This window comes from Engraulis encrasicolus, chromosome 24, assembly GCF_034702125.1.
Source record: "Engraulis encrasicolus isolate BLACKSEA-1 chromosome 24, IST_EnEncr_1.0, whole genome shotgun sequence".
Lineage (NCBI taxonomy): Eukaryota > Metazoa > Chordata > Actinopteri > Clupeiformes > Engraulidae > Engraulis > Engraulis encrasicolus.
In genome coordinates this window covers 22,087,186-22,099,518 of record NC_085880.1, presented here as the reverse complement: position 1 = coordinate 22,099,518, position 12,333 = coordinate 22,087,186, and the positions used below count along the sequence as shown (strand labels likewise).

General features: G+C 46.3%; 1 protein-coding gene across 6 annotated transcripts in view; it reads left to right on the top strand.

Annotated features, from left to right (window-relative positions):
- The window catches only part of gbf1 (golgi brefeldin A resistant guanine nucleotide exchange factor 1), a 119,322-nt gene that overhangs the window by 102,117 nt on the left and 4,872 nt on the right, over nucleotides 1–12,333 (top strand). For 4 of the 6 annotated variants that reach the window (XM_063191385.1, XM_063191384.1, XM_063191381.1 and 1 more), the window contains 14 exons: nucleotides 960–1,196; nucleotides 1,701–1,794; nucleotides 2,732–2,908; nucleotides 3,825–3,889; nucleotides 4,173–4,296; nucleotides 4,693–4,764; nucleotides 5,107–5,201; nucleotides 5,427–5,580; nucleotides 6,038–6,269; nucleotides 7,208–7,371; nucleotides 8,063–8,357; nucleotides 8,797–8,999; nucleotides 11,329–11,491; nucleotides 11,804–11,934. In XM_063191385.1, coding sequence (XP_063047455.1) covers nucleotides 960–1,196; nucleotides 1,701–1,794; nucleotides 2,732–2,908; nucleotides 3,825–3,889; nucleotides 4,173–4,296; nucleotides 4,693–4,764; nucleotides 5,107–5,201; nucleotides 5,427–5,580; nucleotides 6,038–6,269; nucleotides 7,208–7,371; nucleotides 8,063–8,357; nucleotides 8,797–8,999; nucleotides 11,329–11,491; nucleotides 11,804–11,934 — 2,206 coding nt within the window. The remainder of the gene's footprint in view (nucleotides 1–959; nucleotides 1,197–1,700; nucleotides 1,795–2,731; nucleotides 2,909–3,824; nucleotides 3,890–4,172; nucleotides 4,297–4,692; nucleotides 4,765–5,106; nucleotides 5,202–5,426; nucleotides 5,581–6,037; nucleotides 6,270–7,207; nucleotides 7,372–8,062; nucleotides 8,358–8,796; nucleotides 9,000–11,328; nucleotides 11,492–11,803; nucleotides 11,935–12,333) is intronic. The other 2 variants (XM_063191386.1, XM_063191383.1) reach the window with 1 other exon arrangement.

Here is a 12,333-nt window from a genome sequence, read left to right as displayed (position 1 = left end):
AAATAAAAGTATGAGGGTGCACCCACGGAGGTATGAGGGTGGAGCGCCCCTATTTCCCCGTTCAGAAAAAGCCCTGAGTAGCCCAATCTGTGAGTTGGCTGTCCTCGACTGAGAGCACCACGCTGATGTGCGGATATCCTCCCAAAACCAATTTATTGCATTCGCATGTAATGTGCATTACCCTTTCCTGAAAACAACATACAAAGCAGATGGACAAGGTAAAACGAGTAGCCTAAAGCAAAGCAGTGCACTCACCTGTCTTCGTGCCCGAGCAGTTACAGGGGCAGTTTCAGTCTGCACGCCGGCGATGTCAATTGTTGGAACTGCTTGAGGCAATAGCATTCTCTTCAGTCCAACCATGCCCGCGACCTCCACATTTGTGGTGAAGCACAAGGGGTGGAAATGTGCCGAACACAACAGTGACCACGAGCTTGCTTCAAAACCACGCATTGGATCCACAGAGCCCTATCTTGATTTAGCCTTCTCCTTGTCGGCCACAGTTCCATCATTCTTCACAGAAGGGAACTTGTGCAAAGATATTCCTTCTGTCAAGTAGCCATTTTTGCAGCTGGCACCGTTCGGCCCTCCAGCAACACACTGCTTGACACTGCGCTTTGTTTTGGTACTAGCCGCCATTGATCTGAACAAGGTGGAATGAGGTGAACTCACCCCTTCTATGTCACGCATATCATTTGCATAAAATTTGCATGTCACCAAAAAAACACTTTTTGGGAACGTTTTAACATGACTTTTAGGACAAAATATCACCCAGACAATATCCCATTTTATTCACAAGGCTTAGAACTTTCAGAATCTGTCCTGGAAATGGTCAAATTCCTTTACTTGGTTTTCGTTTCATAAACACTTTAAATGTGGATTAAAATAAAATGTCAATGTTTTTTAGGATGGGGTGTCTGATGTGTGTGTGTGTGCTGTGCTTCTTGTGTCTGCTCCATCAGGAGTGAGGAGATTGTGATGCCGGACGAGCAGACGGGGCTGGTGAAGGAGAACTACGTGTGGAGCGTGCTGCTGCACCGCGGCGCCACGGCCGAGGGCGTCTTCCTGCACACGGCGCCCGGCAGCTACGACAACGACCTCTTCAGCATGACCTGGGGGCCCACCATCGCCGCCCTCTCCTACGTCTTCGACAAGAGCCTGGACGACACCATCATCCAGAAGGCCATCGCAGGCTTCAGGTGTGCAGACACACACACACACACACACACATGCGCGCGCACACGCACACACACACACACACACACACACACACACACACACACACACACACACACACACACACACACACACACACACACACACACACACACACCATCCAGAAAGCCAGCGCCTGGTTCAGGTGGGTTTGGACTTACACACTCTCCCACTCACTCACTCATCCTGATACACACACACACACACACTATCAGAGCTTAGCACGCGCGCGCACACACACACACACACACACACACACACACACACACACACACACACACACACACACACACACACACACACTGTTCAGAGCTTATTACACAGACATGCCAGACTCATAATACATATTATCTTGAGTATTTCTACTACTTGCGAACTGACGCACACGCACACACACACAGACACACAGTAGGTAAGCAGGAGTGCTCTGCTTATACAGGGAATGTTATGAATGTGTATCTCTTTACATTATGTGTGTGTGTTTACAGGAAATGTGCCATGATCTCGGCTCACTACGGCTTCAGTGATGTGTTCGACAACCTCATCATCTCCCTCTGCAAATTCAGCACGCTCAGCAGCGAGGTGAGGGACACACACACACACACACACACACACACACACACACACACACACACACACACACACACACACACACACACACACACACACACACACACACACACACACACACACACACATACTTTGTCTCTCTCACACTCTCTGTATCTGTCTCTCTCTCCCTCTCTCTCTCTCTCTCTCTCTCTCTCTCTCTCTCTCTCTCTCGCTCAAAGACACACACGGTATAGATTAAATATAGACAAGCTAGATGAAGGAATGGGTTACAAGTTTTTTTTTCTGGAAAGATTGCCTCTCAACACAGGCACACACTACACATTTCTTTCTCTCACCCTGACATACTCCCACTCACTCACAAATCGTGATACACACACACACACACAGACGCGCGCACACACACACACTTCTCAAAGAGCTCGTTCAGCGTGATATGTGCTGTGGTTATTAAGTGGAAAGTGAGTGAAATTGTAGGTGACCTCTTTTATTAGGTTTAATAATTCACTGTGAAGATTTCATTTGTTCTCTGGTTGCCCTTACATATGCTAAAGTTAACTTTGCCGTCAGTCATACTCATAATGTTGATGGAGTCGCCTACAATGTAGTAATAACTTGAACCTTTTCTCTCTTTCTGTGTGTGTGTGTGCGTGTGCGTGCGTGTGCGTGCGGGCGAGAGCGTGCGCGTTTTCCTTTTTTTCTCTTCCACTGTTTCATATCCTTACCCTCCGTGTTTTTATGTATGTTTCCTCATTTGTGTGTGTTTGCTTTGATCCCTTTATCTTTCACCATGTTTATTGTTCTTACCCTCCATTTGTGTATGATATGTTTCCCCACCTGTGTGTGTGCATGTGTATGCCTGGGTATGTATTTATGTATGTATATTTGTGTGCGCATGTGTATGTGCGTGTGTGTGTATTGATGTGTGTACACGTGTGTGTGTGTGTAGTCTGTGGAGAACCTGCCGACAACGTTTGGCAGCAACCTGAAGGCTCAGGTGGCGGCCAAGACGGTCTTCAACCTGGCCCATCGCCACGGCGACATCCTGCGCGAGGGCTGGAAGAACATCATGGACTGCCTGCTGCAGCTGTTCAGGGCAGAGCTGCTGCCCAAGCCCATGGTCGAGGTACGCTACGAGAAGGGGTGTGTCTGTGTTTGTGTGTGTGTGTGTGTGTGTGTGTGTGTGTGTGTGTGTGTCTGTCTGTCTGCTCCACAAGCCCATGGTCGAGGTACGCTTCGAGAGGTTGTGTTTGTGTGCTCCACAAACCCTTGGTGGAGATCTGGTACGAGAGGGTGTGTGTGTGTGTGTGTGTGTGTGTGTGTGTGTGTGTGTGTGTGTGTGTGTGTGTGTGTGTGTGTGTGTGTGTCTGCTGCCCAAGCCCATGGAGGAGGTACGAGAGTGAGTGTGTGTGTGTGTGTGTGTTTGTGTGTGTGTGTGTGTGTGTGTGTGTGTGTGTGTGTGTGTGTGTGTGTGTGTGTGTGTGTGTGTGTGTGTGTGTGTGTGTGTGTGTGTGTGTGCCTGTGCGCGTGCGCCCGTGTGTTTGTGCGCACGTGTGTACGTGTGTGTGTGTGCGTGTGTACACGTGTGCATGCGCGCGCCCTCATCTGGGTAGCAGAGGCATTTATGATTACATTAATATTATGTTCCCTGCTATTAACATGCCATATTTAATGATGAAATATAACTGCCATTTAATAGTAGGTATGTTCTTAGTTGCTTTAATTGTTATGGAAGTGATGAGGACAGGAATTTTTAAGTTTCTTAATTGGCGTCTGTCGTTTGGGATCAGTAGTACTACAGTACTAGGACTGTGGTAGACTGTGTGTGCTTGGAGCTATATTGCCCCCTGCTGGTCAACTTAAGCATTTATGTCTTTTAACTGTCTTATGAAGCCATTTCAAGGCTTTTTAACTTTTTTCTAAAAGAGATTTGCTTCTGTTTGTGAATGGTCAGTTTTTGCTATCCAAAGAACACCAGGAAGTGTACCTAAACAAACAGTTTATGAGGAATTATAAGTAATAGTCGGTTTGGTCTTTTTCAGGTGGAGGACTTTGTGGAGCCAAATGGCAAAATCTCCCTCCAAAGGGAAGAGACCCCATCACAGAGGTGAGATCTACCTATACACAGCCGATGATCACAACACGTCCAAGACACGATCAGCATGACATTGCACAGGAGTTTTCTCGTTTTTTGTATTATTTTCAATTCATTTTAAGTTCATCAAGAATTCAAGAACCACTATCGATGTTCATACGCATACATGTGTAATGATTATAGATGCAAGGACAGAGATGTTACAGAGATCAAGGGTTGTTCAGAGTGTCTTACCCAGAACATTTGAAGCATGTTTGTATTGTGTCTTAATGCCTTCTGCTTCCCCTTCTGTCAGAGGAGAGTCTGCAGTGCAGAGCTTGATGAACTGGCTGACACTGAGTGGAGCAGAGCAGTCTGGCCTCAGAGGGCCCTCCACAGAGAACCAGGAGGCCAAGCAGGCAGCACTGCTCTGTATTAAGGTAGAGCGCAAACACACGTGTGCGTGCAAACACACACACACACACACACACACACACACACACACACACACACACGCACACACGCACTCACTTTCACATTCACACTCACACATTCACACTCACACACCTCTTTCTCTCTCCTCTCTCTCTCTCTCTCTCTCTCTCTCTCTCTCTCTCTCTCTCTCTCTCTCTAGCTACACATTTTAAAAAATCAGTTAAAAAAGCAAAAAAGGACAAATACAGTCACAGTCGTTGTTTAAATCTCTCTCTCTCTCTCTCTCTCTCTCTCTCTCTCTCTCTCTCTCTCTCTCTCTCTCTCTCTCTCTCTCTCTCTCTCTCTCTCTCTCTCTCTCTCTCTCTCTCTCTCTCTCTCTCTCTCTCTCTCTCTCTGTGTAGCAATGTGATCCAGAGAAGTTAATAACGGAGAGTAAATTCCTGCAGCTGGAGTCTCTTCAGGACTTGATGAAGGTGAGCTCTTCCACACGGCCCACTGCTCACTTTCTAGAATCTGCGTTATTTGCCAGTCAAGCTTAGATTGGCTTTGAAAAAAGGAAGAAATTCCAGGCAATCAGTAGGCCCTTGAGAGCTGTTCTTCCGCATTTTTAGTCCAGACCACTTTGTGTGATAGTATCATAAGCATTCAGTAGACGGAGAAATATTTGAGAACATGTATTATAGGCAATTGTTTAAAGGATTTATATAGGAAAATAATGTCATGTATCCATAATATAAATGTGTTTACATAATGCAGTGAGATATTCTATGTACAGTGTATCGGTTACACAAAGTGTGTCTGTTTGTGTTTGTCAGGCTTTGATCTCAGTTACGCCGGATGAAGAGACGTATGATGAAGTAGACGCTGCTTTCTGCCTGGAGATGCTGCTACGTATCGTAATGGAGAACCGGTATGTGATATAATCAATCACATACATACACACACACACACACACTTAAAGTATGCAAAAGGCATGAGAAAAACACATCAAATATTTCAAAAGTAATACTAAATGGTTTGCAAGGTAGACAGTTTCACAGAGTTGAAAGTTACCATTAGCATATTGTGTGTTTATAAGTATTGCTTAATTAATTATTTTAATTGTGTGTGTGCGTGTGTGTGTGCATGTGTGTAGGGACCGTGTGTCGTGTGTGTGGCAGACGGTGCGAGACCACCTGTGCCACCTGTGTGTCCATGCCAACGAGAGCTGCTTCCTGGTGGAGAGGTCTGTGGTGGGCCTCATCAGACTAGCCATCAGACTACTCAGGAGAGAAGACATCAGCTCACAGGTAACACACACACACATACACACACACACACAAACGCACACACACACACACACACACACACACACACACACACACACACACACACACACACACACACATACACACAATACACCACATCGTGTTGCACAACACACGGTTACACACACAGTACACCACATTATGCTACACAACACTACACTGCACCTAGCAAGAGCCTGGATGACACCATCATTCAGAAGTCCTGACTTCAGGTGCATAGAGACACACTCACACATAAGCACACACATATGTCAGGCTGCTCAGGAGAGAAGGCATCAGATCACAGGTACACGCATGCACACGCACAAGCACACACACACACACACACACACACACACACACACACACAGACACAAACCACAAAAAAAGACATTAACTGACACGTTTACACACCTATCCACACACTCCTGACCGTGCTGTCTGTGTCTGTACCGTTTAGGTGCTGCTGTCGCTGCGCTTGCTCCTGATGATGAAGCCTCACGTGCTGTCCCGCCGCCGCGTGAGCAGGGAGGTGGCTTACGGGCTGCACGAGCTGCTGAAGACCAACGCGGCCAACATCCACTGCGGGGAGGACTGGTACACGCTCTTTACCCTGCTGGAGTGCATCGGGGCCGGGGTCAAGCCGCCCGCCGCCCTGCAGATGAGCGCCGGGAACGCCGACAACGACACAGGTAGCGAACACGGCGCGCACACATCAGTGGCACAGGGTGCTGGACAAAACAAGACAACTTCAAGTGCTCCCACATATTTAATGGGACAATGTTTCGGACGCTCAGTTCTTCATCAAGTGAGCGCCTGAAACGTGTCATTAAATATTTGGAAGCATTGAACAGTGTTGCGGACATTTATTTTTTCCCCTAAACGATAACAGTTGCAGAGCTCAAGCCTACACTTGTATGCATACAATGAAACGCAAACCACGACACCAGTTGCAGAGCTCAAGCCCACACTTGCATGCATGCCAACAGGGAATGACAACAACATAGGTAGCAGAGCTCAAATGAAAAGGACAGAGTAAGGCATGAATACAGTTTTGTTGTATGTGCTGTGTCACAATGCCAACGGGAGTTTCCCAGTGGGTCCTTCACTTTATTTGTGCACATTGTCCTCAATTTTTGCCTGCTGATGATCAGCTGATCGAAACATTGGCGAATAAATAATACAGCTGCAAGGGAGAGCAGCGCAGGAGAGTGTTGATTGTGAAGCTGGTGACCCTATGACGCTATGCATCTCCTTTTCAAATGAGCTGCGTCAAAAGTATTCAATTTGCAAAGCATATAAAATTGCAACAGATAAGTCTGCTCCAAGCTCTATGGGAAATGGCCACATTTCATGCAATCTGTGGTTGGAATGGTACACAAGCAACTGCTGTGCTGCTTCCAACCTGAAACATGGCCAAAGAGGAAAAGTGCAACACTATTGCTTCCAAAAGCTCCTAAATTAGTATTTTACATTTAATAAGGCTCCTCCTAGGACATAGGTTTTCAGCATGTCGCTGGAGTATTGCAGAGAGGTTGGGAAATCTTTGCTGGATGATGTTGATGTGTGTATCTCTCCATATGAATCTTTGTTTGATGAGGTTGTTGTTTATCTCTTTGTATGAGTACAGGAGCACAGTCAGACAGCGAGGTGAGCTCGTACCACCCGAGCGACGTGTCGTCTGTGGACCGAGGCTACCTGTCGGACCCCGAGATCTACAACGACCAGCACGGGAAGAGCCGCATACCGCGCTCCACCACGGACGTAGACGTAGCTAACAGCGGCTGGCTTGTGGTGAGGAACACACACACACATACACACACACACACAAGCCACTTAAGCTCTGACAACACGCACAGAGTTAGCTATTAAAACAACATAAATTGTTGTTTATCGATCGATCAACCTTTGAATGTTGCCAACAGCAACTGGCGACTGGTGAGAGACTCTGACAAACCTAAAACAGCACACTCACACTAAAGTAGCAGGCTGGTTGTACTCATATGTAATGATGGATAGTTTTTTATACGCTGAAGCACATTAAACTGCATCTGTGTAGGAAATGCGTGCCTTGCCTGATTGGGTGGTTTTCGGCCCAAATGGGCTATTTAGGATGGCCGTCTGCCGGTAAAAAGACACTTTGGCGGGTTTCTCTGCCAATTTATGGCCATAGAAATTAGTTCAAATTGGGTGGGATTTTGGGTGGGCAACTCTGGCAGCGGCACCTAATGTCCATGAATGAATTAGTAATTGGTGGGTTACATGCTGCAATAGGATATGCTTCTTAAATCCAGTCAAAATGAACAAATAAACAAAAATCCATACAATAGTGGCACTGGCTGGCGTTGCACCGCCCTTACGTGTACTACTGCTGAAACGTCACTGACTGACCTGTGTGTGTGTGTGTGTGTGTGTGTGTGTGTGTGTGTGTGTGTGTGTGTGTGTGTGTGTGTGTGTGTGTGTGTGTGTGTGTGTGTGTGTATAGGTGGGTAAGGATGACCTGGAGAGCAGTAAGACGGTTGCAGCAGGTGTAGCTGTAGCTCCAGCGGCAGCAGGAGTAGGAGGAGGAGGCTCTGGCTCTAAGCCCCTGAACTACCCGCTGGTCAACCAGTATGTGCTGACCCTGGGCCAAGACATGGGCCTGCACGACACCAAGTCCCTCATCAAGTGCACGGAGTCGCTCTCCTTCATCGTGCGCGACGCCGCACACGTCACGCCAGAGAACTTTGAGCTCTGCGTCAAGACCATCCGTGTCTTTGTGGAGGCCAGCCTCAACGGAGGTGGGTTGGAGGAGTGTACACACACACACACACACACACACACACACACACACACACACACACACACACACACACACACACACACACACACACACACACACACACACACACCTCAACAGAGATGAGCTGGAGGGATGCGTTTCTGTACCCAACTATGCTACAGTTTGGTTTGCCAAGCTAGGTAATTTATTTACTAAACAACCTTTTTAATGCAGAGCCCTTTAAGACGAGCTGATCACGTAAACTGTTTCAAGTATAAAGATGTGTATGGATTGCAGACTTTTTTTTCTTTTTGTGTGGCACAGGTGGTGGAGGCGGGAAAGGGGACATTTAATTCTGGTTATAATGTCTTTGTGTGTTTCTTGTGCGTCCGTGCATGTGTGTTTGTATATGAACGTGTGTGTGTGTGTGTGTGTGTGCATCCCTGTGTATGCTCCAGGCTACCGCACACATGACAAGAAGAAAAGCCACAACTCCAAGTCGGGCCGACTGCGCAAGAAGCCTCGCGAGAAGGACGGGGTGTCCCGGCGCGCCAAGGCCAGCCAGCGGCTCTCGCGCTCTCACAGTGACGACGACGATGAGGAGGAGGACGAGGGCGTGCCCGCCAGCTACCACACGGTGTCTTTACAGGTTAGTCAGGACGTAAGTACCACAGCCCTTTTCCTTTCCCTTTCTCCACCGTTCCACGCACAAACCCCTACCCTACTCACTCCCAACCCCAGAGATGTTTAACCCACCTTCAGAAAGTAAAAGTCCCTGCCATAATGAAAAAAAACCTCTGCCATAAATTTGATCTGCTGTAACAAGCTTGAATTCAGAAGATCATTATGTATACTGAAGACAGGTAAACACAGCCCATTACCCCCTCCCTACCTTACCTGTGACTGGCACGCACAATCCCCCAGCCCCATCCAATCCCACAGGTGTCCATCCCACCTTCAGAAAGTAAAAAGAGTTTCTGAAATAATTTGATACAATTGGCTTGAATTCAGGTGATCGTAATGAGCGCTAATGATGGGAAGACAAGTTACTTAGAGGTCATCTGTGTTGTGCGGAAACCGGCAATTTTTATTTTTACTTTTTACTTCTGACCTGGATTTGACATCTCCACCCACATTCACCATCCTGACCTGTGACTAGGGGTGGGCGATATGGCCAAAAATGTATACCTCGGTATAATTTTAGTCACGGTATATATCACGGTATATATCACGGTATTGTACATTTGTTTAAAATTGAAGCGTTGCAAAATGACCAAAAAACCCCACATTTTTTTTAACCTTTGCATTTGATTTTTGGAAATGACACAATGTCCTTTCATATATTTGTGAATTCTTGCCATTACATTTTTTAAAAACAAACAAAAACTAGCCTATGTAAAATGCATTTTGCAATGCAATGCAATGCTACCCAATAGAACACTGTCAATTTCACCAAGTGTCGAAGGGGAAAAGGGAGAGAAGGGGAAAAGGGAGGGGTGTCAAACTGAACACATTGAGAGTAAATAGAACTGAACGTGGATTGTATCAACTACATCTTTCATTGCACCTTTTTTACTATTTATGGAGTTGTTTATGGTAAATTTGAAATGTGTGCTTGCATCTGTGATTATGCCAAGCATAATGGTTTAAGCTGTCATTGTTAAAGTTTAGAAAAACGAACTTTCACATGATGCATTGCAGAACTAATGCATTTGAATGGCAATGGCAGCTTTCAATCACTGCACCAGCGGTTAGCGTGCTAACGTTAGCGAAATCGCTAATGCCACATTTTAAACAGTGAACAGTCATTTTAGTTACTAACACCCAGTCAGATATCATGAATGGTATTATCTCAACTGGAAACAGTAACATACAGCTGTTACGGCTGGCGCAATGTGTTAAATGTAAGGCAACCAATGTTAGCACAAATAAGCACATTTTGTCAGACACCAGCATAGACATGAATGACTTGGGCTGTTAGCTAGTTAGCTTGCATTTCGTGCCCAGTAAATTGTGGAGTCCAGAATCGAAATGTGTTGCCATCACATACCATTTCAAACAATAGTTCACTACACTAACCATACATTTTACACTTGAAGCTTATTCAAAGGAAATGATTGTGCTGTTTCTCTACAACCACATTGCTACAACTTGAGTTGAGCAGTCAGTCGGGTGGATGTTCAAAACGCTGTCTATACTGCCATCTGCAGGATGCAATGCGCTATATCACGGTAGAACGGTATGGCCAAAATCCATACCTTGATGGAAAAAATACCTTTTACGATAGTATACCGTCCATACCGCCCACCCCTACCTGTGACCTTCCAAACCCTATCCTATCACCTGGCGTTTTTTTTCTGGGTGTGACTTAGAATGTAACCTGTTCTTTGGTAATGCACGGGTGGTGGTAAACCTGCTAATAGAATAGCCCACAGGTGTCATTTAGTTAGGAAAATGAAGAAATCTATTAGATGATTTAATCCTACTTAAGGTTAACTAACCTGGGGTGCGTTTCTCGACAACATTGTTGATAACCACGTTAGCAGCATGCTTGGTTGCAATGCAACTTCTCATTGGAAACCTAGTAAGTTGCTAACTGGCTAGCAATGACGCTTTCGAGAAACAGGGTCCTGATTTACTACTGGGCCAGGTTCTGGGAATGCCGCCCCTGCTGTTGTTGATGGCAACACACAGACGCGGTCTCAGCAAGTGTGTGGTGGCTGTGTGCTGCCACATTCATTATTTCACATTTGACTTTTTTCAAGTGGCGCTTCATCTTGGTGCCATAAATGAAGAAGAAATCACTGAATGTAAAAATCAGGTTGTCTGTTTTCACTGCCTTATCTACAAATGGTTTCAAAAGTTCATTGAAAATCGAGGCACCTAAAAATCTAACACTGCGAGGACTTGTTAAATGCACCTCAGTGCTCTACTGTCAGTAATGCTAATGCTAATGTTAATGATCACGGTGCTGTGCCCTGCTGCTGCAGCTTTTGGACCTGATGCACACGCTGCATACGCGGGCCGCCAGCATCTACAGCTCCTGGGCCGAGGAGCAGCGCCACCCGGAGGCCGCCGCCAGCACCACAGGCAGGAAGATCGAGGCCGACTCTCACACACTGTGGAGCAGCTGCTGGTGCCCACTACTGCAAGGTGCTGTGCCTAAATGGACGTACACACACACACACACACACACACACACACACACACACACTGTAACAATAGACTGAAAAACCTCGTCTAAACCCCCTTCTTTGATAAATTCATAAGCATGTGTTTTTTCCTGTGAACACTGACACTCTGACCCTTCCCTAAGGCGCACACGCGGGCACACGCGCACTCACACACACACACACAACCAAAAGCTCCACTAGGCACGCATTGGCATGATCACAGCGTTCGCATCTCCATTCACTAATGAATGTATATCCCTCACCGTCAGTGTGTCCGCTCTGTGTCCTGCAGGCATGGCGTGGCTGTGTTGTGACGCCAGGCGGCAGGTGCGCATGCAGGCCCTGACCTACCTGCAGAGGGCGCTGCTGGTGCACGACCTACAAACACTCGACGCTGCTGAATGGGAGTCCTGCTTCAACAAGGTCAGAGACGGGATATACACGCAATAAACACACATTCACAATACGCACACATGCATTCATAATACACACACAAACAAAGACACACACACACACACAAACACGTACATACTGTACATACAGTGGGAGGACAAAGTTAGTACGCCCTTTCAAATTTCTTACATTTTTAAAAAAAAATTGTCCTAAAACATGGTCTGATTTTCTGGAAAATCACAACAAGGAACAGACAGCTCCTAATACCACTCAAACGATCACGTTATCATATTTTTATTGGCCACAAAATGTAAACATGCCTGAGAGGAAGGAATATGTACGCACTAGGCAAAGGATCCTTCAATCGCTAATCAAAGAAGTTCAGACAATTTGAGAGATTTCATATTCAATCGCTCAGGTGTCGCTTAC